The 22,352-nt window shown below is 45.5% G+C and overlaps 2 protein-coding genes across 5 annotated transcripts in view; one reads left to right on the top strand and one right to left on the bottom strand.

Annotated features, from left to right (window-relative positions):
• Positions 1-6,811, bottom strand: part of KIF24 (kinesin family member 24) — a 61,177-nt gene extending 54,366 nt beyond the window's left edge. The window contains exon 1 of the mRNA XM_029202722.1: positions 6,619-6,811. The gene's annotated coding sequence lies outside the window, so the exon portion shown is untranslated. The remainder of the gene's footprint in view (positions 1-6,618) is intronic.
• Positions 6,812-7,081: 270 nt separating this feature from the next.
• NUDT2 (nudix hydrolase 2) lies at positions 7,082-17,793 on the top strand. Of its 4 annotated transcripts, none has more exons than XM_029201307.1 (3): positions 7,082-7,130; positions 15,001-15,134; positions 17,194-17,793. In XM_029201307.1, the coding sequence occupies exons 2-3, from the start codon at positions 15,008-15,010 to the stop codon at positions 17,508-17,510; spliced, it is 444 nt and encodes a 147-aa protein (XP_029057140.1). In that variant the 5' UTR covers positions 7,082-7,130; positions 15,001-15,007; the 3' UTR covers positions 17,511-17,793. The 4 variants fall into 4 exon arrangements, with proteins under 4 accessions (XP_029057140.1, XP_029057142.1, XP_029057141.1 ...); XM_029201309.1 differs by lacking the exon at positions 7,082-7,130 and adding an exon at positions 10,829-11,509; XM_029201308.1 differs by lacking the exon at positions 7,082-7,130 and adding an exon at positions 10,829-11,750.
• Positions 17,794-22,352: the final 4,559 nt, after the last annotated feature.

Genomic DNA, 22,352 nt, shown 5'->3' with positions numbered 1-22,352 from the left:
AGAAACACTGAAAAACAGTTTGGCATTATCTTACCAAGTTGAGTGTTCATACAGTATACAACCAAGCAACTCAACTCCTAGGTATATACCTCAGAAAAGCTTCTGCATGTGTGCTTCAGGAGGCACATACAAAAAAGTTCACAGAGGGCTTCCCTGGTGGCGCAGTGGTTGAGAGCCCGCCTTCCGATGCAGGGGACACGGCTTCGTGCCCCGGTCCTGGAAGATCCCACATGCCGCGGAGCGGCTGGGCCCGTGAGCCATGGCCGCTGAGGCTGTGCTCCGCAACGGGAGAGGCCACAACAGTGAGAGGCCCGCGTACCGCAAAAAAAAAAAAAAAAAAAAAAAAAAATCCAGTTTCTGCTTTTCTTGAAAATTAAAGATACAGTTACATTGAGCCTACAAGATAAAGCAACAACGGATCAAAATTGAGTTATGGCTGATCTCTTTAGAAGAGCATATACTATCCATACGCCATGGTCCCCTGCTCCCGGTTCCTTTATACCCACCAACTTTATTTATTTACTTTAATTGGTTAGCCCTGTGGGCATCAGAGTTTGAGAACTAGGATCTGATCCAACACCTTCATTTTATGTGGTAACTGAGGCTCTGAATGATTAAGTGACTTGCCTAAGGTTACACAGCTTTGATACGCTAAACCTCAGTGGCCTTTTCGAACACCTTACTATTTTCCACTTTCTACTTCCTCAATTATACATGTTTTAAATGAATATACTGCTCCTGAAAGTAAGGGACTACACGGGAAGGTCAGCAGGCATTAGAACATATTATACGCTCTCATTAATACAGAGGTAGTATGAAATACAAGGACTAAAATAGCTTCTGATTGCCAAGAAATATTTCTTCAACTGAGTTCCCCTAAACTGTGACAAGGACCACTTAAAAAAATAGGGCTTCCCTGGTGGCACAGTGGTTGAGAATCTGCCTGCCAATGCAGGGAACATGCGTTCGAGCCCTGGTCTGGGAAGATCCCACATGCCGCGGAGCAACTAGGCCCGTGAGCCACAACTACTGAGCCTGTGCTCCGCAACAAGAGAGGCCGCGACAGTGAGAGGCCCGCACACCGCGATGAAAAGTGGCCCCCGCTTGCCGCAACTAGAGAAAGCCCTCGCACAGAAACGAAGACCCAAAACAGCCAAAAATAAATAAATAGGGCTTCCCTGGTAGCGCAGTGGTTGAGAGTCTGCCTGCCGATGCAGGGGACACGGGTTCGTGCCCCAGTCCGGGAAGATCCCACATGCCACGGAGCGGCTAGGCCCGTGAGCCATGGCCGCTGAGCCTGCGCGTCCGGAGCCTGTGCACCGCAACGGGAGAGGCCACAACAGGGAGAGGCCGGCGTACCGCAAAATTAATTAATTAATTAATTTTTCAAAATATACATATATAACAACTTTATTGAGATATAGTTCACATACCATAGAATTCACCCATTTAAAGTGAATTCAATGGCTTTTAATACATTTACATACTAAACCCCCAACCCATCCAGCCCTAGGCAACCACTAATAATGATCACTTTTTTAAAAAGTCACCGAACCCACTGCACCATTAGTAGCAGATACAATACAAACCCAACATTCTCAATGAATTTGCATTAAGATGTTTGTGTACCCCACATTAGGCATAAGACCCCTAATTAAGAACACAAGAAATGCATTATTATCAGTGAGAGATTAAAAGGTGGATAATACAGTATCCCAACTGTATTCCCAACAAGGGAATTAAGTTATTTCAAACTCTAGGGATTATTCTATCTATAGACCACTGGTCTTAAAAGAAGACAAGGGATACTAGACAGCTGCTTAAAACAACAGCTGCAAAGAATGAGAATATATGATACCTAATGTAATTCTTAAGGCTGGATGTGAATTTGGGGATACAAATCATGTGAGTTATACCCAAAAGTAGTTTTTGAAAGACTGTTTCTTTTTGTAACTGAAAAACAAGCTTCACCTTTGTTTATGGTTAAGTAGCTAATGCTTTGCAATTACCGCAATTCCTTTCAAGAGCCCCACTATGACATTTAAAAATTTCTAAGTCTGGTGCAAAACACAGGAGCAATCACCTAAAAATAAGCATAACAAAATTGTTGAACCCAGTTATCTTAAAACAGTTCAAGTATTACCTCTCTAAATATAGAGGTTTAATTTTGAAAGAATTCCCAGGAACAGGTGGTAACCAATATTGGGTTTAAACTCAGTGTTTTATTTTTTAAATCTTGGTCTAATCCAATTGCAGAAGTTGTCATTTTCAGATTTTTTGCCATTTTGCAGTTATAAAATACTTTCAACAAAATACATCACATGTTTAATTGGAAAAATAACGATTACAATCAGTTTTTATAAATTATTAAGATGACAGAGATGCTTTTACTCAGGGTTACATCCTCTTGGGAACCGTTGCCACAACGGCACCAGAAATTATTTCTAAAGGAGTGATGCTAAGAAAGCAAAGAACGATTAAAACAACAATTCCATTCACTGGGATCTAAATTATTAATACATAATTAATTATGCTACCTGATTAATCTTCCAAGACTTTTTGTGAGAGATGGACGTTGTCATCACCTCACTTTATACAAATGAAGAAACAAAGGCATAATTTATTAAAAACTACATGAATTTGTTTTTGAAAGTGATTAGATATCTATTTGTTGGCTACATAATTCTATACCACTAGTTTTAACCAATCAAATCTCAGCATAAGCAGGTAACTTAAAAGATTATAAGAGGGCTTCCCTGGTGGCGCAGTGGATGAGAGTCCGCCTGCTAATGCAGGGGACATGGGTTCGTGCCCTGGACCGGGAAGATCCCACATGCCGCGGAGCGGCTGGGCCCGTGAGCCATGGCCGCTGAGCCTGCGCGTCCAGAGCCTGTGCTCCACAACAGGAGAGGCCACAACAGGGAGAGGCCCGCGTACCGCAAAAAAAAAAAAAAAAAAAAAAAAAGACTATAAGAGACACAGTACTGCTCCTCACTGCTTGTGAAATCTCAACTAGTCTTTTTGGCCTGGATATTGTGCAATGTTATTAACTGAGTACTTTCAGAATTTCAGTGTTACTTTAGTTCACTTCACAATAAAACTAACAATCTTACAGTTGTCTTGCAGCAAAAACATGCAGGTATCACTATCAAAATGTCCCCATGATTGAGCATCTGAACTACTTGTCAATGACCAAACTCATTATCTCCCCACAAAATCTGTTCCTCCATCTCTTTGTTCCTTGGGGAAGTGAGGGCTGAGGTAGGGTAAGTGACAAAATACCATCTACCCAGTCACTCAGAGCTAAACTGGGAAGCATCCTTAGACTCCTCCTTCTCCTTTAATCCCAAATCTGATCAACAGGTCCAGTCAATTTAATCTCCTAAATATCTGTCAGATTTCCTCTTTGCTATCCTCATTCCTACTACCACAGCCCTGGTGGTTCCGCCTCAGATGGTGGTTCACCTAGATCATTACATGTCTCTTAACCGTTCTCCCTGCCTCCAGTTTTGCCCCCTCCAAACCATCCTCCACACTACAGAACCAGATCATTGTTTTGAAAGCACAGTTATGACCATGCTGCTCCCTTATTTAAAACCTTTCAGTGGCATCCTGTCACCTATCTAAAGGACAAAATCCAAGCTCCTTAGCATGTCCTACAAAGCCTTCTACAGTCTAGCCCATTCCTCTCTCTCCCACCTACTCTTCAGTTTAGTCAGCTTGTTATCTCTGTGCATTTATTCACATTGTGCTCTTAAATGGTCTCCTCCAACTCTCATCAAACCTCACTTTACCTGTCTACCTCTTACCCATTGATTAAAACACAAATGAGTTCTTTTCTGGTCTCCCCAGATGTGGCTGGATTTCCCTTCTATGTTCATATCATACCTTTTGCATATCTCTATCATTGCAGTTACATTCTGTAATAATTATCTATGAGTATGTCTATTTCCTCCATTAGAATATGATCTTGTGGTCAAGGAATGTGTCTTATTGATCTTTTTATCCCTGGAATCTAAAACAATGTCTGGGAATAATAAACATTCCATAATTATTTAACGAATAAATATCCCTACACTATTTTTAGAACTATACAAAAGCATTTGATACCATTTGCAGTCATAGGTGATAGAAACTTTTGTATCAGGGTAGTTTGATTACTCAAGAAAACTAAAGCAGAGTTGGTGGTGCCCTGACTCACTGCCCCTGAGCAAAAAAATGAAGGAAGTTTCTATCACTCAAACAAATTGTTATGGGCACAGCTATGGTCACAGTTACAACAAAAACCTTTCATCCAGTCATTCAAGAAATAGCTTGAGGGACTTTTATGAGCTGGGCCCTTTCTAGACATTGAGGAACAAAACAGATAAGGTGACTGCCCTCAAGGTGCTATTATTCTAATGGAAGGAGATAATAATCAAATAAGCAAGATAACTTCTGATGGTGATAAACGTGTTTCTCTGAGTTCTGGGAGCTGCTGTAGCAAATTAATCAAACCTGAGGAGGGGGACGTGGGAACCTCCAATTTGTAGCCAAATCTGAGAGAAGTTATGGGTATCTGGGGACCTAACTACTTGTGATTGGCATCTGAAGTGGTATGGGAGCAGTCTTGTGGGACTAAGCCCTTAACCTCTGGGACCTGACACTATCTCCAGGTAAACTGTTAGATTGAGTTAAACAGTAGGACACCCAGCTGGTGTCACAGAGAATTGTGGGGACCCCACATATTTGGTTTTTCCCTACACAGGAAAAAGAAAAACTTGTGGAAAACTGAATTTTTCAAGTACGAATGGTACCTATTAGTTTATGCCTATGGAAAAGTCTTCTTGTTTAATAGAATATGAACATCAAAATCCTTGAGACAATATCTCGGAAAGTATACAATGACCACAACACTCGAAGTACAAGAAGTAGAACTCTATTACTCATTTAACAAAATCTGTTGAGGACCTACTCTGAACAAATTATGAATAGGTTTGCTGAGCCAGCACAGGAAACTGGATTAATTCATCAATTAAACTGAAGGGATCTGAGAAGAGTGGTTCAATCAACCCCTCACTTTACAAACAAAACTGCAGCCCAGAGGAAGAAACTGCTGTTCCTCCTAAACTGGAAGATGAGAGAATCATGCCCTAGTTTGCCCCCAAGGACATACTATGAATAGCTAAAGATTTTCATTAACAATATAAACCAACAGTTTTTAATGAAATGTTATGTGGGCAGTAGATTAATGTATTATGCTAAGAAAAATGTAATATTTATGTAAAGCCCTTGATATGATATAGTGCTTTGCACAGGGTAGATGCTCAATAATGGTAGCTATTACTTCCAGCTATATGGTCTTTGGAAGGCTGAGTGCATGATGTCTACCTGGCATCAACCGCTTGACTAAATTGATAATAGAGCCACATGACTTCTAATCTAATTCAAACATTTGATTTTCCACATGGAAAACGTGAAATCTAAAAGGGCTAAATGACCTGCAAAGCCAGCCACAGTGAGAGAGACAGAGCCAAGACCAAACCCTGAATCCCCAGTCCGGGTTCCATTACATGCCACAGGTCTAAAGTTTAGCTATAAGGTTATGCTCAAACTTTTATAAGAAGGTAATAAGAACAGAGCTGCTATACCTGACTTTTTTCAATCCTTTCATTAAAGTCATCACTGAGCTATGATTTTGATATAAGAATCAACAAAGCATATTGGGAATATATAGCCTTAGGAGTTAACAACGAAACAACGGTCTTGGTAATGCAGTTCTATCACGGACACCTGATAAATGGATAGGCTACCGGAGCAGCTGTTATACGTGCCGAAGTACAGAGACTACAAGCAGAACAGAAATACAAAAGAGAAAACACTTAAAATGTGACAACAGCTGTGGGTCATTAAGAAACTGAGATCAAGTCTTTTGGCATACAGCAACAACAGAATGGTTTGTTTTAAGCAAAGACCAACCGGGAGTCTAATAAAAACACTGGGAGACCCAGACTAAAAGCCACAATGCGGGAAGAGTTGTAGTAAGCAATCCGAAAGTTTTCCCTTTCACGAAGAGTGGAAAGCCCAACCGTAAACTTTCAGGTCCTTTTGCATATGAGATCAGGATGCCCTCCCCCTTCCCCCATAAAGATAAAAAATAATCTCTGTAGGGGAGGGAAAAAGGGGCAGGGCATAGAGGGGAATCCAATTTATTTGTGGTGAATTAAATTCAACTCAGCAAATATTTCCTGAAAAATCTACTATGTGTAAAACATTGTGAAAGATGCTTGCCTTGCCTCAAAGACCTCAGAATTATATGGTAGAAGGGAAGAGAATGGGGTTCACGGAAGTACCCAAGGAGGAACAGAAGCTCTCTAAGAGAGGTTCCAGTCAGGGCTATAGGTTCAAAGGGGTAAAGAGGACTTCGAGACTCAGAAAAGGTTTCACGGGAGAAGTGAGGGAGAGGGTAGGCGAGTGGGTGAACGTTCGGACCATCGGGAGAGGTCAACTCCCGGTTCCCTCCCAACTGCCCGCCTCCTCACGCGCTTGGCGGGCGCCCTGCGCACCCTCTCCCGCGGGGCAGGCAGCAAGGCTCCCGAGCAGCCCACCCCGCCCCGGTTCTCCCCCGCCATTTCTCACCTCGGAGGCTTCCAAATTCCTCCTCGATCAACCCTGTCTGAAGACAGGAGAAAAAGCTGACAGCAAAGAGCCCCAAGGCGGGCGACCGAGGCGTGCTGTCAGCTCACTAGCTTGAGCCTGCCGCCAGGCCGCACCCCCATGGTAACGCCGCCAAGCGCCGGTTCGAACGCCCGCGCCGACGCCAGCGCGCTGGCAGTCCAGCACCGTTCACCAATGGGCATCCAGGGAACTCGTGGACGTGAGCCGCCTTCTCTTCTAGAAGACCAATCAGGGAACTAATGAAACGGTGGGCGTATCTCTCAATTTCAGTCTTTCGGTCTTTCAACCAATTACTCCACTTAAGTGAAGATCTCGCGATGTTCTAAGCGAGAGAACCTCACCTTTGAGGCGGGTCCAGAATCCTAACGCCCGGAGCTGTTGGTCGCCCAAAGCGCAATGGAGCTCTCCGGATTGGTCGACGTACCCCAGGTCTCCGTTCAAGGCCCGCCTCCTGCCTGCTTCCACTTCGGAAGGTGAGTAAATCTGAGGGAGGGATCACTGGCTTTAGTTCTCCGCGGCGGAACTGAGGCTCGGAGATAATGGGAGTTTGCAGCTGACTAATCTCCCGTCGCTGTAGGGTCAGAGGTGGACGTTCCTTCTTCCAAGCTGGCAGTGGGGCGTGGTTAGGTCAGGCCCCAGACGCTCGCAGGACCTCAGTTTTTCTGTGTGCGTAGGGAGAAGGGATCAGTGGCCCCGGGAGCTTTGCTTGCCCTCATGCAAGTGGTGATCGGGTGGGTCGTCGGAAGCCCAGAGTTCCGGGTGTAGGGCCCAGCGACCCGAGGTCCATTCCTTCCCCTCCTTGGGCCTCAGTTTTAACATTGTTGTTACCTTTTAAGCCCTGCCTACTTTCCAAAAGAGGTTTTATATTTTCTAATAGCTTCATTTATTGAATGGATAATATCGTGGCAATTATAGCAGAAGTAAAGAAAGTCACACGAGGTCCCACTACCTAAAAAAATAACTTCCTTTTTCCTTGTTGTAGCTTGGTTTGGACCTTATGTATTTATTATATCTCCTAAGGGGAAAATATATGAATGACAAATTAAAATAAACTGAATGCAACCAAATAGGCAAATGTAGCTAATGTAGAGTCGAGGCTGAGAGCAGTGATGTTGGGAGACAGGCAGATCTGCTTTTGAGTCACTACTCAGACACATGTCTGAGCTGTAATTTCCTTTTTCCTCTTCTGAAAACTGTCAGTAGTGCCTCGTGGGGTTGTTGTGAAGATTAAGTGAAATAACAAAGGTAAAGCACTTGGCACAATGCCTGACAAATAGTAACTCTTCCAAAAATGATAGCTATTATCTTCATAATATAAACAAGTAAATATACTAGCCAATGGAGCCAGCAGATGTACTGTAACTGAGTACCCAATTTAGTTAAAAACTTGTCAGTTAAATAACTAATAATTCAGGAAGCAATACATTCTTCAAAAGAGTGGAATTTCTTCCTAGTAGCTATATCAAGAGGAATTTATCTTGTGGGGCCATCAGGGATATACATGGTGTGATCACTGGTAGTTTTGCAGAAAATGTGAAAAGCCATTTCTTGATTCAACTGTCAATAAAAGCTAAGAGCATGCCCTTAAAACATAACATAGAGAAGCTTTCTGATAATCTTGTATGATAACAGGGGTAAGCGTGACTCGTATATTCAGTACGTCTATGTCAGACCCTACATATACATTATTTATTTTAAACTCTACAGCAACCGTGAATAGTAGGTTGTTGTTTCCTTGTTTGTAAGATGAGGAAAATGAGGCCTAGAATAGTTAAGTATTTTGCTCAAAGTAAGACACTGTTAAATTAGGGAGCTAAGTCTCACTGTGAAGCCAGCCATGCTTTTCTGTGTTGTGCCGTGCTGTTTCTGACTGAAAGAGGATGAAAATACTTGGAATACCAGATGTACAAGCAGCTTTACCCAAATGGAGGGAGGTGGGCTGCAGAGATACCTACAGTGGAAGCAAAATCTTTCTCTAACAGGAAATTTCAGCCTTGGGAAATGAAGAGATGGGATGAGGTGATCACTGAACTCTAGACGCATGTGTCCATTTACTTTGTGGGTAGTCTATCGCACTTCAAATTCAACTTGTCCCAAACAGGAATCATTTGTGTACATTCTACTCCTACTTCTACCTAGTCGCTCAAACCAAATACCTCTCCCTTTCCCTCTCCCTTGGACAGTGAAACAGCAAATAGTGTTGATTTTCTCTTTGAGACCTCTCAAATTCATCCCTTCCTCTCCTTTCTCACTGTGTCTGCCTTAATTTGACTCTGTATCATTTGTCATCTGGACTGTTTGCAACAGGCTTGTACCTGGTTGGCCTCCTTACCTTCTAATTCTTTCTCCACTTTCATTGCTGTCAGAATGTCTCTGTAAAATGTCAACCTAACCATATTACAGCCATGTCCAAAACCAGTCCAAGGCTCCTCATTGCCTATGGGATAGAAACTAAGTTTTATCAATGGCATGTCATCTTGTGCTTGAGGGTCTTTGCTCACACTCCTCCCTTGGCCTGGAGTGCCCCTTGCCACCTTTATTCTGCTTGGTTAACTCCTAGTCATCCCTCAAAATCCTTATGGTGTACCCCTTGACCTAAAGATATCACCCCTTCTTTGCTACATTTACATCTTACACATACCCTTGTGATGCAAAAAACACATTTGGTAACTTGTCTGTTTAAGCATCTTCCACTTTCACTAGTATTCAGCTTCCCATCTACTCTTCAATCCTGTTACCACTGCCTGTCGCATGGGACACACTCAACAGACATTAGATGAGCGAATGAATCCTTTCAGGCTCTAGTATTAGAATTCCCCATGTTGGCTTTCCAGAATTGTACAGCAGATGGCACTAATAGGCCATTTAACAGATCTCCTTCACTAGAAATGATTTTTGTCCCAACCTTGTCTGACTTGGCTTCATCCTAGAAGCCAATATTCATGTCATTACAGGTGAAATCTCCTGTTTCCTCCCTCAGCCAAATAGCAAAGATAGCAAGATGACTCAGCAGCTTGGTCTCTGAGAAAAGAGAGTGGCAGATGTCCAGGGAAAGGTGCAGTTGAGGGAACATTTTCTTTGTCAATTTATTCAATTTATGGTAGTTGGGAGCTTTTTTCTTTCTTTCTTTTTAGTTTTATCTTTTTGCTGTTGTTATAAGAGAGAGCTTTATTCAAAGATGGGAGCCTCATTTCTGTCCACTCCTTTCAGAGACACAAAGTTTAGGGGCCTCAGACTACACTTTACCCCTCCAGGGTTGTCTTTGGGTACCAAGACCTTCACCTATACCACCCTCCAACTAAAACCTCTTCTGTGCAAAGGAGTCCAGTTAGACAACTTTAAAATCCTCCATATGAATATAGATCAAAGGGTGGGAATTCTGGAACTGGAAATGATTTTATAAATCATTTTCGTGTCCTCTCTCAGGGCCACTTGTGCCCTAAGTCCTGCTCTTTCACAGTAAGCAAAGCAGTATAAAGGGGAAAAAATACAGATTTTGGAGTTAGACTTACTTGAATTCAAATCTCAGCATTCACAGACCAGCTATGCCTTTGGGCAAGTATTTTAAACTTTCTGAATCTCAGTTTCCACATGGTAAACCGGAGATAATAATGCTTATTGTGAAGAGTTGTCTTGAGCATTAGAAAAGATACACGTGAAGAACCTTGCACAGGGTAGATGCTTAATTGATAACATGGTGGGATGAAATACTGTTTCTGCTAGAGGGATTTTACACTAGGAGGAGCAAGTCGGGGGGTAGGATTTGGAGAGCTCTTTCTGTCTGTAAAGGTACATTTATGAGGGCTTTGGGGGTTGAACTATGCTTGCAGTAGCACTCTGATTAATTTGATGAAAATATTGGAACACAGCACATCAGTATAGCCATTTATCTGTGAATTATTTTTTGGCACCTAAGTCCTGAACCTCTTAGGCTGTGAGGGAATTGTATCTATAGAGAAAGCCAAGAGTATTTTTCGTTAGCTTCTGGAACCTTCTGATGACATTGAGGGTTTTTTTGTTCAGGTTTTTTTAACCACCTAAGGCACTTTGCCACTTTTCTGAAGTGTGAATTGCCTGCTGTCAGCCTGGAGTTCTCACCTCCGCAATCCTGGCTGCAGGCATCTTTGCATATTAGACGCTGTGTTCTTTAACCCCTGAGGTTTGAATCCACTCAGAGTTTGTGCGTGCCAGAACGTGTGTGTGTGTGTGTGTGTGTGTGTGTGTGTGTGTGTGTGTGAGGGAGAGAGAGAGAAATCTGGCTACTTTCAAACCCCAGGACAGTTTCAGCTCCGTGGTCTCCAGAAAAACAGAAAGACTCCAACAATAGCTCCATTGACTTTTATGTAAATGGCACTCCTCAGGAAAACACTGGGCTATTTCCCAAAGTCCCAGAACGTACCCTGAACATTTGTTTGAGTGGGAGGTGGGGAGACAGTTCTGTTGAGTCAATGAACATCTGTTGAGAGCTGCTGTGCTGGGTCCCAGGAGACAGCTCATAGTCTGGCTCTTCCCTGCCAGAGGTACAGACAGAGATTTACCATACTAGGCGTGCGTGCTTGTGGTGGCTTTGTACTGTGTCCACTTAGCTGAGCTGGAACCGAGTTTCCCAGGATTCCCTTCCTGTATGGTTCCAGTTGGGGTTGACCTCAAGAAAATTTTGTGCAAGATTTGGAAAACTGAAGTGAAGTAGCAGCCAGTACACTGTGAAGAGCATCGGGCATGGTGGCAGTGCATACCTTTTGACCCTGACCTGCTGGCTCACCTTGGTTGTGCAGGACAGCACCCAGGCCTGCAGCCCCCCAACTCCTGCTGAATCTCCTCCTTCAGCTGCTCTGAGAGTCCTAGGCTAGAGGTACGTTCAGCTCTGTGGCAAAGGGCCCTTGCTTCTCCTGCAACTCACTGGAGTCAGTGAGCTTGGAGACAGTGAACAGAAGTCGATTTGTTCTCACAGGTTCCAGTTCTTTCTCTCCTCCACAGCCAGCTTTCCTTCCCAACCGCTGGCCTCCCGGACTTACAGAAACTTCAGGCCTAACACCAGATGCAGAAGTGACAGAGTTGTGTGGATTTCTCCATCAACTTCCTAATTGGACAAGGTCTAATCCCTATACTAAATTCTTACTTTACTGTTGCTCATAGTGTTCTGTTTCTCTTATCAAACCCTACAGTAGAAGATTATTCAAGCCATGTTAAAGGCCCAGAAGATGGAATGATTAGAAGCCAGAAGGCTTCACAGGAGAGGTGACATCTGAGTTGCTGCTGAAAGGATGAGGAGGTGGTTAAATGGATGGGGAAGGAAGGAGAAATTCTAGAGGACAGCTGGCTCAAGCCAAGCAATTGAAGGGCAAATAGGAGTTCTGCCTTTCTGTCCTCTCTGTGGGTGCAGAGCATAGAGAGAAAGTGAGCATCCATCTGATCCTAGCTCTTCTTGTTGCATCAAGATGAACCGTTGGTCAGTCTGCTTCTTAGATGTGGTCACTGCTGAATACTGGTATCTACTGAGATAAATTTTTGCTGGGTGCACCCCTGTCAGTAACCTAAGCCTCCTCCCCATAGGAAAATATTGGCCTGCTCCCCTCTCCCCAGTAGTTCCACATGGCCACCCCAGGCCTGTCTTTCTTGGCCCACCCTCCCATGCAGCAACTTTGTTTCCTCATGCTGTATTGGCGATAGCAGTGGTGTGGAGAGAGGACACTGTGCCCACTAGTCTGGGATCCCTAAGCTTATTGAGGGGTTCCAACATCCATTCCATGGGACTCCACTCGAAGCAGGGGCAAGGTGCCCTATACCTATAACTTGCTAACACTTTCTGAGCATCTTGATAGGAAAGCATGGGATCAGGTACCTGTTTCAGCCTAAACCTGGAACCAGTCATTTGAAATCTTGCTTCACGAGTTCTTTGGTGACAGGGTTCCTTCTGGCTTCCAGAATAAGGAACGTTCTCAGCATAAATGGGGAGACCAGGGAAACAGAACACCATATTTAGTAAAAGCCTGATACCAGTTTACATATGAATTTTAAACTCAAAAAGAACCATACTTTACATAGCTATGAGCCATTCTTTTTCCACTGAAAATCTTTTTACAAGCAGCACATTTGACTCTACCTCATTTTTTTAAAGGCCTCATAATCTTCCATCATATAGATGAAATACTGTACTTATTTAACCATTCCCATATTGATGGATATTTGTTTCTGCCCGTTTTTTCTCTTTTTTTGTGTGTGTATATCTTAAACATGTATTTGTATATGTCAGTATGCCTAGAATTGGAATTCCTGGGTCTAAGGGAATGTGCATTTTATGTTTTGATAATTATTACCAAATTGTCCTCCTAAGGGGATATGCTAATTTAATCTCCCACCAACAGTAAATGAGAGCACAGACCATTTCAAAAACCCATTTTGAGATTATTTCCAATCCTTAAAAACTCTCATTACAGGTATAGAAAGGTTTGGAAAGGTCACAGTGTTGGGTGTGCTTGGTTTTTTGAGTAAGGAACCACTGTTCTCTAGAGTAACATTACCATCTGTTGGTAGCCCTGAGAACTGCCCCGGAACAGGTTGTGACTTGGGTCTGATTTTTATGCCTTTGACAAAAAAAAAATGCAAGCTCATCTTGATTGAGCACCAACAAGGGGGCCATGGAAACCATCAGCGTCTACTCCCGCCACCCTTTTAGCATCAGCTCTGCCACCTATGAGCACCAGCTCCTTCTTTGGCCCTGGAATCTTGGAGATGAGACCCTCCGACTCGGGCCTCTCCCTGCCTGGGCCACTCTCTCAGGCCTCCGCTGCATTTGAGACACCTGGTTTTCTTTCAGTTCTGCTGTCTCACCTTGGAACCTTTGCCCATGCTGTTCCCTCTACCTGGAACACATCTTCTCTCCTCTTTCCCTTTGACAGCTTACCTTCTACTCATCCTTTACTCCTCTGCTCAAACATCCCTTCTTCCAGGAAGCATTCCTTGATCCCTCAGTCAGGGTTAAGTTACCAATCACACATTTCCCCTTTGGAGCACATACCTTATTGGCAATTATTTGTAAATTTGCTTAACTATTTGATTAAAGTCTGCCTCTTCCACTAGAATATAAACTATATTCTATATTCTTGTGAGGGCAAAGGCCAAGCACAGTACTTGGTACATAGTAGGTACTCAATAAATATTTGTCGAGTGAACAAATGGTACAAGTTTTTCTTTTGCAGGGCTTCACATAAAGGATCTTCCATATTTTTTGTTACTTTGATTACATGTCCTCCTTCAGATGACGAATTCTTTTTTCACTTCTGCAGATATTCCTACTCCCTTCCTGTCTTTTGTTGTTGACATTTTTTTCTGAAATGGAAAAAAGGCTAAATGGAAAAGACTAAAAAAGTCTGTCTTCACTGTATTTCTGATTATAAAAATAATAAATGTTCTCTGTAAATTTTCAAATAATACAGATATATATGGAGCAGAAAATGGAAGTCTCCCCATAATCTCATCCCCCCAGAAAACAGGATTAATGATGTGTATCCTTCAGACATTTTTCTGTGCATAATGAAATGTATTGAGATTACATTCCAAGCACTGTTCTAAAGCACTTTACAAAAGTTAAGTCATGTAATCCTCATAGCAGCTTTTTAGAGTAGAGCTATTACTATCCTGTCTTACAGCTGTGGAAACAGGCTTAGGAGCTAATCACACAGTGAATAAGTGGCAGAGCCAGAACTTGAACCCAGGCTCCAGGTTCACACTCTTGACTACTCTGCCAGTTCACTTCTGATGGGGTAGGAAAGAGACTTTCTACCATGTGTTCCCCTTTATATTTTGAGTTTTGAACCATGTGAATGTATAACATTCCAAAACGGATAAAAGATTGAAAAAAAATCAATAATAAATTTTTAGTACACTAAGCTACCCTTTCTAAGTGACCCCTCTGAGCCATCAGAAACCACATTGTTGAGGTCTCTTTGCTCCAGAGACTCAGGTTGGAGGCTGAGGGAAATGGGATTGTGAATTTGATGATAATATTGTACTGCATCTCTCCCATTCCCCGTTTCAGTGGGGTTGCTTCTGAGGATCTCCAGTCTCTACATACACATGCCAGCCCTGTTTTAGCTGGGAGACCTAGAGGAATTGGGATAGAGCTACACTAACAGGTAGGGACCAAGGTCCTGCAGTTACACACAAAGGCCTGTCTCTGGCTCCTGGTTTCCCCCCACTGGTTCTCAGCATGCTGCCTTTGTCTATAGGTGATGAGGTCACTGTTAGCTGGTCTGTGCTACTCCGCAGCTCCAGAGTGCTGCCCGCCAGTATGGATCTTCCTGTTTTGTGTAACTTCGAACATCTTTTTTGTTACGCCTTCAGATAGACCATGGCCCTGAGAGCATGTGGCTTGATCATCTTTCGAAGATGTCTCATTCCCAAGATGGACAGCACTGCAATTGAGTTTCTACTGCTGCAGGCATCAGATGGCATTCACCACTGGACTCCTCCCAAAGGTGTGAGGCCAGAGGGGCGGGCTTTGGGGAAATGCCAAGCACTGTTCAGAAATCCACCCTGCCAGGCACCCTGCTAGGCTTGCTTCCCAGTGATTGTGTAGCAGGAGGGGGTGGGGTGGGCAAGAGCTCTTGATCCTTTCTACATACAAAGTCTCCATGCCAGGCCAGAGAAGAACTGGAAATAGAACTCTGTGGCTGAATTCCAGGGCAGAAGCAAGACCTGGTTTTCTTTCCTTTTTTTTTTTCCTCTTCTCCGCGCCATGCAGCATGTGGGATCTTAGTTCCTGACCAGGGATTGAACCCGTGCCCCCTGCAGTGAAAGCACGGCGTCTTAACCACTGGACTGCCAGGGAAGTCATAACACCTGGTTTTCTTGCATCAGTCACCAGAGCCTCTGTGGTGAACGGCTGGGTAGGGGAAGAGGCACTGGGCTGGGAATTGGGGACCTTGGGGTCAAGTTATTACTGGGCTACAGGTCAGGAGCCCATAGTGAACAGCCCCCAGACAGAAGGGAGCAAGTGGGGTCGGGGAGGGGTGAACAAGACTCCAAGGTTGGAAGAAAACAAGGAAGTGGGAATAGGAAATAAAATTTGCACATTCAAGTTTCACTGAGGAGAAACAAGGTGAAAAAAAAGAGAAGTGTCACAGATACTATGAATAGGAATATTCACACTTGCCTCCTGATCACCAGAGTCACACTGCACGGTCCCTCTCGCTGAAAGATTTCAAAGGACCTCTCTGAATTTTCCCCTGCTTGGGCCTGGGGGAGAAGTTACCCTGTTAACACCGATGGGCAGAGTGCTGAATAGATGCTGCTGGGCAGGGTGTGCTCAGAGACTCCCACACAGTTCTGAGGGAAGGTCGGGCATCCCGGATCAGCGCCACCTGTCTCACCACCAGCATCCCTCCCTCCTTCCTCCCCTGGTGCATTACCTACCTGTCTTTGTGTCCGTGGCCATACGAGGTGCTATACAGAGAAAATTCCCTAGCAGCCGTGAACGAAAATGGGCTTTTAGGTCCGAGCTCCTGGCTGCTTTCTGTGGGAGCTGTGCAGCAGCAGCTGACTCAGGGCAGTGCGCTGAGGACCCCTGGGAAGGAGGAGGCTAGGATGTAGCCCTGTCTTTGAACTAAGAAGAGAACAGCTAAGAATTCCTGCTCTCTATGAGCTCCTGAACCAGGAGGCCCCCAGCAACTTGCTGGAGCCATGTGTTGACCGAGACTGCCAGACCCCTCTCAGGCCTTCTTGGCACCCCCTGGGCAAGCTGAGAATTTGCAGGGAGGGCTTGAGGCAAAGCTGAGGGCTGCTCCCAGTCTGCAGAGCTTCAAGTTCTCTTACAACAGTTTCTTGGCAGTTGTCTGATTGGGTTTGGGCCTTGCCAACTAATTTTCTTAGAACTGGCTCTCAGCTTGTCCTTAGTCTAAGTTCCCATCAGGACTTTCCCTATGAAACTGGAATCTGGCCTTGCTCAGTTAGAAAGATGAAAACAATTTGGAAGAGCCTTGATAGCTACTTGGAAACAGCTGCTGCCGGTGCCTCGGTGCAGGGTTCGGAGACAGACTGTTGGCCCTGGGACTTCAGAGACCAACTGCAGACGGTGTTAAGTCTTCACTGTGCATTGTAGGTGAAGTGCTCCCTCTTCAGCCAGCTCCCACCTGGCAAGAAAGGACTGCCCCTCTTTGGGAAAATCACGTTAAGGTGTCCCAGGGAAGGGTCTCCCTGAGAATATGGGATGAAGAGAACTCCAAAGAAAAATAAAGAAGAGGTCTGAGGGAGGCTGTCTCTCTCACCATCGAAGGGCAGTATTCTAGACCAGACTTGCCAAATATATGTTTTGTTTCACTCTCTGTAGAGAAGATGGGGTGGGGAAGAGGGATTGCCCAGACACCACAGAGCCAGACACTGCCTGCCCTGTACCCCATCCCTAGGCATGTTAGAATATTGCCAAAGCTTAGCAACACCTAGAAAAGTCACCAGAGACCCCAGCTTTAAATCATCTGACCTGGAAAATCCAGCTTTGTTGAAGATTACATCCACCTCCTCTTCTTTTCTCCTAACCAGGCCATGTGGAACCAGGAGAAAGTGACTTGGAAACAGCCCTTCGGGAGGCTCAGGAGGAAGCAGGCATAGAAGCAGACCAGCTGACCATCATTGAGGGATTCAGAAGGGAGCTCAATTATGTGGCCAGGGAGAAGCCTAAAACCGTCATCTACTGGCTGGCGGAGGTAAAGGACTACGACGTGGAGGTCCGTCTCTCCCACGAGCACCAGGCCTATCGCTGGCTGGGGCTGCATGAGGCCTGCCAGTTGGCTCAGTTCAAGGAGATGAAGGCGGTGCTCCAGGAAGGACACCAGTTTCTCTGCTCCACAGTGGTCTGAACTGACCAGATCAGGGTCTTTTGCCTCCGTAGGATCCTTGAGGGCTTCTGAGGTGAACTACCTTTGCTTCCAGGGAAGCCTGTGCTGGTCTTTGGCTCATTATAGCAGATTGCAGACAGGCTGGTAAAATCAGCTGAGGACCCTCAGAGAAGAGCAAGCAAAAATCTCAGCTGGGTGGAAAGGAAGGGAAAGGAGTTTAAAAAAAAAAAAAAAAAGGCCAAGCCCAGTGAGTGCATCCTTATACTTTATGAATAAACCTCAAGCAGCTTATCTCTCCTTCTAACCTGCTGTATTTATTCCATGGGCTCTTGCCTTGGGTGGGGAGAAAAGCTAGAGTTAATCAGAGCTCTGACCTTAGCTGGAGGGAATCCTGTGTCCAAGCACTGTACCCCAGAGAAGCTGAGGGATGGAGTCAGAATCAGAGAGACCCAACGCTACCAGGTGACTCTCCTGCCTCTGGACCTCCAAGCACCCTCACCCCACCCCACCGGTGTACCTGAGACGTAGTGACTTGTAGCGGACAGGATATACAAGCAAGTGGGACTGGAGTGCAGGAATGGAGTCTGCTATACAATCAGCCCACTGTATCCGCGGATATCGAGGGCCGAAGGTGGGACTCAAACATCCTCAGAATTTGGTATCCTCAGTGGGCCCTCAAACCAATCCTCCGCGGATAACGAAGGACGATTGTACTCGCTAATGTATCATTCCCTGGCACCAGGCACATATGTTATAGGTTCTCAGTAAATATTTCCTAAGGTAATTCGAGACCCAAGGAACATTGGAACAAATCCCCAGTCACAACAGGGAAAGGAAGGACAGGCAACCCTGGGCCATCAGGTCAGTGACACACACACTCCAACCTCCCAGCCCAGTCCTGACTCCCAGTCCTGGGTCAGCGTGGTTGTCAGCATGACTGAGGCCACTGGCAAGGGGCAGGCCTGAGCCTGGGGGGCTCAGCTGGGCCACCCGGCAGCCCTGTCACTACCCCGTGCATTCCTCGCCTGCCGCTGCCTTCCCCGCCTTTAGCAAGCCCTCATCATTGGCATTTCTCTCTTCCCACCTGCTCCCTTTTTCCACAATTCAACTGTAAGATCCAGAGCCGCAAGAGCTGGGTCTCAGCCCTCTTTCCCCTTGCTACTAGGGCTCAAGGAATGCAGGGCAGGTGTTAGATCCTACAGCCCTTCCAGGAGCTGTTAGCAGCTGGATTCATGTGGATTTCATTAGAGGGTTGTTGCCCAATGAAGTGCAGAAGCTTGGATGGGAAGGGGCATTGGCAAAGGTCAACCTGGATTACCAGGGTCAAGAACAGCCACCCCCAGAGGAAGGAGAGAGAAGTCACCCAGGTCTTCGATCAGGCCTCCAGATGTTTTCAGTCACTGGTTCTCCGTGCAGACAGGGCAAAAGTACTAGCGAACAGGATTTTGGAGCACTGCCAGGGACCTGAATGGTTTTGTTCCTCACCCCTCGGAGCAGCACTCCCCTAGGAGGCCTGCTACAGGAAGTTTTTGGAGCTTAGTGCTCTCCTTCCAGGCCAGCAGGGACCACATCCCACTGATTTAATAAGTGCCTGCTGGGCAGTGGTGCCAAACCACAGACTAACAAGGGCTGGCTGGCCCTGTGCACTCAACATGGGAGTCTGTGGAATCTCAAAATGTTAAGACCTCATGCATCAGAGTTGGGAGGGACCTGGAAAATGACCTGATTCTGCTGCTCACTTTTTTAGCTGAGGATATTCAGGCTTAAGAAGGTAGATGGCCCTGGCAGTTGCCTATATGTGAGGTCCTTTGAGGATGAGGTGCCAGAGGGAAGACTCTGCCTTAGAATATCTTGTACAGCTTTGGAGTCATTCTTCTGGGACTTACAAAGTTTTCCATTAAAACACAGGTACTTTGGAGAAGGTGGGGCGGCGGGCGGGGAAGCCCATAAACTGCGTTCAGATGTTCACTTTGTAGGATGAATTGACAGAAAGGTGGGACTGGGGCATGTTATGGGCAGTGGATGAGGGAGGGAGAGAGTGGAACTGAGATTAGGATGTAGCAGGTGAGTAGGTTTTGTTGTCATCACCACTTTGCTTTCGGCCACCTGGGCTTGTTCAAGGGCTATAGGGCTAAGACTGCAATTTCCCCTTCAATCTGAGGCCCTCCAAGCTCCAGAGCATCTCCTCCTGGAAGCTTCCCCTAATAACTACTCACCCTATAAACACCATCCTGTCCCCACCTACATCCAAAAAGACTTCTCTTGGAATTCCACATGTTTTCCCCACTACCACCTGCACCACCCCAGGGTGAAGAAGCATCTAATGGGGCTTCCCTGGTGGCTCAGTGGTTAAGAATCCGCCTGCCAATGCAGGGGACACAGGTTCGAGCCCTGGTCTGGGAAGATCCCACATGCCGCGGAGCAACTAACCCCATGCGCCACAACTACTGAGCCCGTGCGCCACAACTACTGAAGCCCGTGTGCCAAGAGCATGTGCTCTGCAACAAGAGAAGCCACTGCAGTGAGAAGCACCACAACGAAGAGTGGCCCCCACTCGCCGCAACTAGAGAGAGCCCGCGTGCAGCAACAAAGACCCAACGCAGCCAAAAATAAATAAATAAAACAAATAAATAAATAAAATAAAATAAAAAAAGAAGCATCTAATGAACTAATCCCCACAAGGGCGGTCTTAAGTTGCCCCCTCCTGGGGGCTTTTTTTTTTTTTTTTTTAATATTTGGTTGCTTTGGGTCTTCGTTGCTGCACACGGGCTTTCTCTAGTTGCAGCGAACGGGGGCTACTCTTCATTGCGGTGCGCGGGCTTCTCATTGCGGTGGCTTCTCTTGTTGCGGAGCACGGGCTCTAGGTGCGTGGTCTTCAGTAGCTATGGCGCGTGGGCTCAGCAGTTGTAGCTCGCGGGCTCTAGAGCGCAGGCTCAGTAGTTGTGGCACACGGGCTTTGTTGCTCCGCCACATGTGGGATCTTCCCGGACCAGGGCTCGAACCCGTGTGCCCTGCATCGGCAGGCGGATTCTTAACCACTGCGCCACCAGGGAAGCTCCTGGGGGCATTTGAAAGAGGCTCTGGAAAACCAAAATGCCCTCTTGACACCCAAAAGCAATACCTTACACCCCCACAGTAAGCAGTTGTTTGCTGAATTGAAGACCCAAAGGAATGAAAGTATAAGGGTGGTTTTAATGGTAGAATTTAAATGGAAATGCTCGTGCTGGTGTGGGACCCCAGGTGGGACCCCACGTGTGAGGAGCAGAGGCTGACTTCTCCATCAGTCCAGCCGGTGGCCCAACCGGTCCCTTACCTTCTAGAGGAGGGCCGTTCCAGCCCCGCCGCTGCCCCCTGGAGGTTGTGCTACAGGTTTCCAGTGAGGCTTGCTCTCAGCCTTCTTCCTAACCCTCCCCCTTCACTTCCTTTCCCCTCCTACCCCGCCTCCAGCTCCCCATTGTGTAACAGGAAGTGCTCAGCAAGACCCCCTGAGGAGGGGAAAGGGGGCTATGGAGGGAAAAAACAGCACTAGGATACTGAGTATAGAGGCACAGCCTCTTCCTGTTCTTCAGACTGGGAATCCCCAGGGACAGAGCCTCTTCCTCTTCAGTTTTTCCCCACTCCCCTGACCCCACCCCAGCCAGACTTAGGGCTTGTCTCATAAGGCCAAGAATCCTCCCCTCCCCTAATGGGTGAGGGGCGTCAAAAGGTACAAATTTTCAGTTATAAAATGAATAAGTCATGGGGGTGTAATGTACAGCATGGTGACTATAGTTAATAATACTGTAGTGAATATTTCAAAGGTAGGAGAGTGGGTCTTGAACCGTCTCATTACAAGAAAAAAATTTGTTTTTTAACTGTGTATGGTGATGGCTGTTAACTGGACTTACTGTGGTGATCATTTAGCAATATATACAAATATTGAATCATTTATGTTGTATACCTGAAACTGATATAATGTTATGTCACTGACCCCTCAATTAAAAAAAAAAATTCAGTCTCTCTTTTCCCCTATAGTCCATTAAAATGGTAAAGTACATTGAAAACAAATTCTCTCCTCCCCTCAAGCTGCTGGAAAGATCCTTGGACATCATAAAGTAAATGGCCAGCCTGAAGATAAAAGCCATGTTGCTCCTTGGGAGCTGGGGTGTGTACCAGAGAGGGGAGGGTGTCAGCAGAAGTCCCACTGAGTCGGACAATGGCAGGAAAGGAAATCACCCAGTTGCCCCTGTGGTTTTCTTCAAGGCTGGGTCTGGGCAGGCCTCCCCTTGCAGGGTTGGGCTGTGCAGCTGTTCCCAGAACAGAAGGTAGTACTTCTTCAAATGTTTTTCAAAATATGCTCAAAAGTATGTGTGTGGGGGCAAAACAGAAGTAGAAGTGGATTTAGATCTCCCCTATTCGATATTTGTATATATTGCTAAATGATCACCACAGTAAGTCCAGTTAACAGCCATCACCATATACAGTTATAAAAAAATTATTTTCTTGTAATGAGACCATTCAAGATCCACTCTCCTACCTTTGAAATATGCACTACAGTATTATTAACTATAGCCACCATGCTGTATATTACACCCCACTGACTTATTCATTTTATAACTAAAAATTTGTACCTTTTGACCCCCCTCACCCATTAGGGGAGGGGAGAGAAGGATTTAGATCTTAGAAGTCTTGAACATCAGAGCTTGAATTTTTTCCTAAATGACCTGATTGAATTTCAGAAAGATTTCCTTGGCTGCTATGTGGATTGAATTGAAGGGCTCAAGAGTAGAAAGATTTAGGAGTCCACTGCAATGGTCCAGGCTAGAACTGGTAAGATCTGACATGGGGTAGTGGCCAGGGGATGAGAGGTCAACATTGGCCTTG

This window comes from Monodon monoceros, unplaced genomic scaffold (assembly GCF_005190385.1).
Source record: "Monodon monoceros isolate NGI ecotype Baffin Bay Population unplaced genomic scaffold, NGI_Narwhal_1 Super_Scaffold_5, whole genome shotgun sequence".
In the NCBI taxonomy this organism is placed as follows: Eukaryota; Metazoa; Chordata; class Mammalia; order Artiodactyla; family Monodontidae; genus Monodon; species Monodon monoceros.
The sequence above is the reverse complement of the archived record's forward strand: the minus strand, read 5'-3'. Positions and strand labels throughout refer to the sequence as shown.

What these genes read in the sequence shown, in the direction of transcription:
- NUDT2 (XM_029201307.1), top strand. Translation starts at nt 15,008, where the DNA reads ATGGCCCTGAGAGCATGTGGCTTGATCATCTTTCGAAGATGTCTCATT. An exon ending in CCACTGGACTCCTCCCAAAG is followed by an intron (nt 15,135 to 17,193) that starts GTGTGAGGCCAG and finishes TCTCCTAACCAG; the next exon opens with GCCATGTGGAACCAGGAGAA.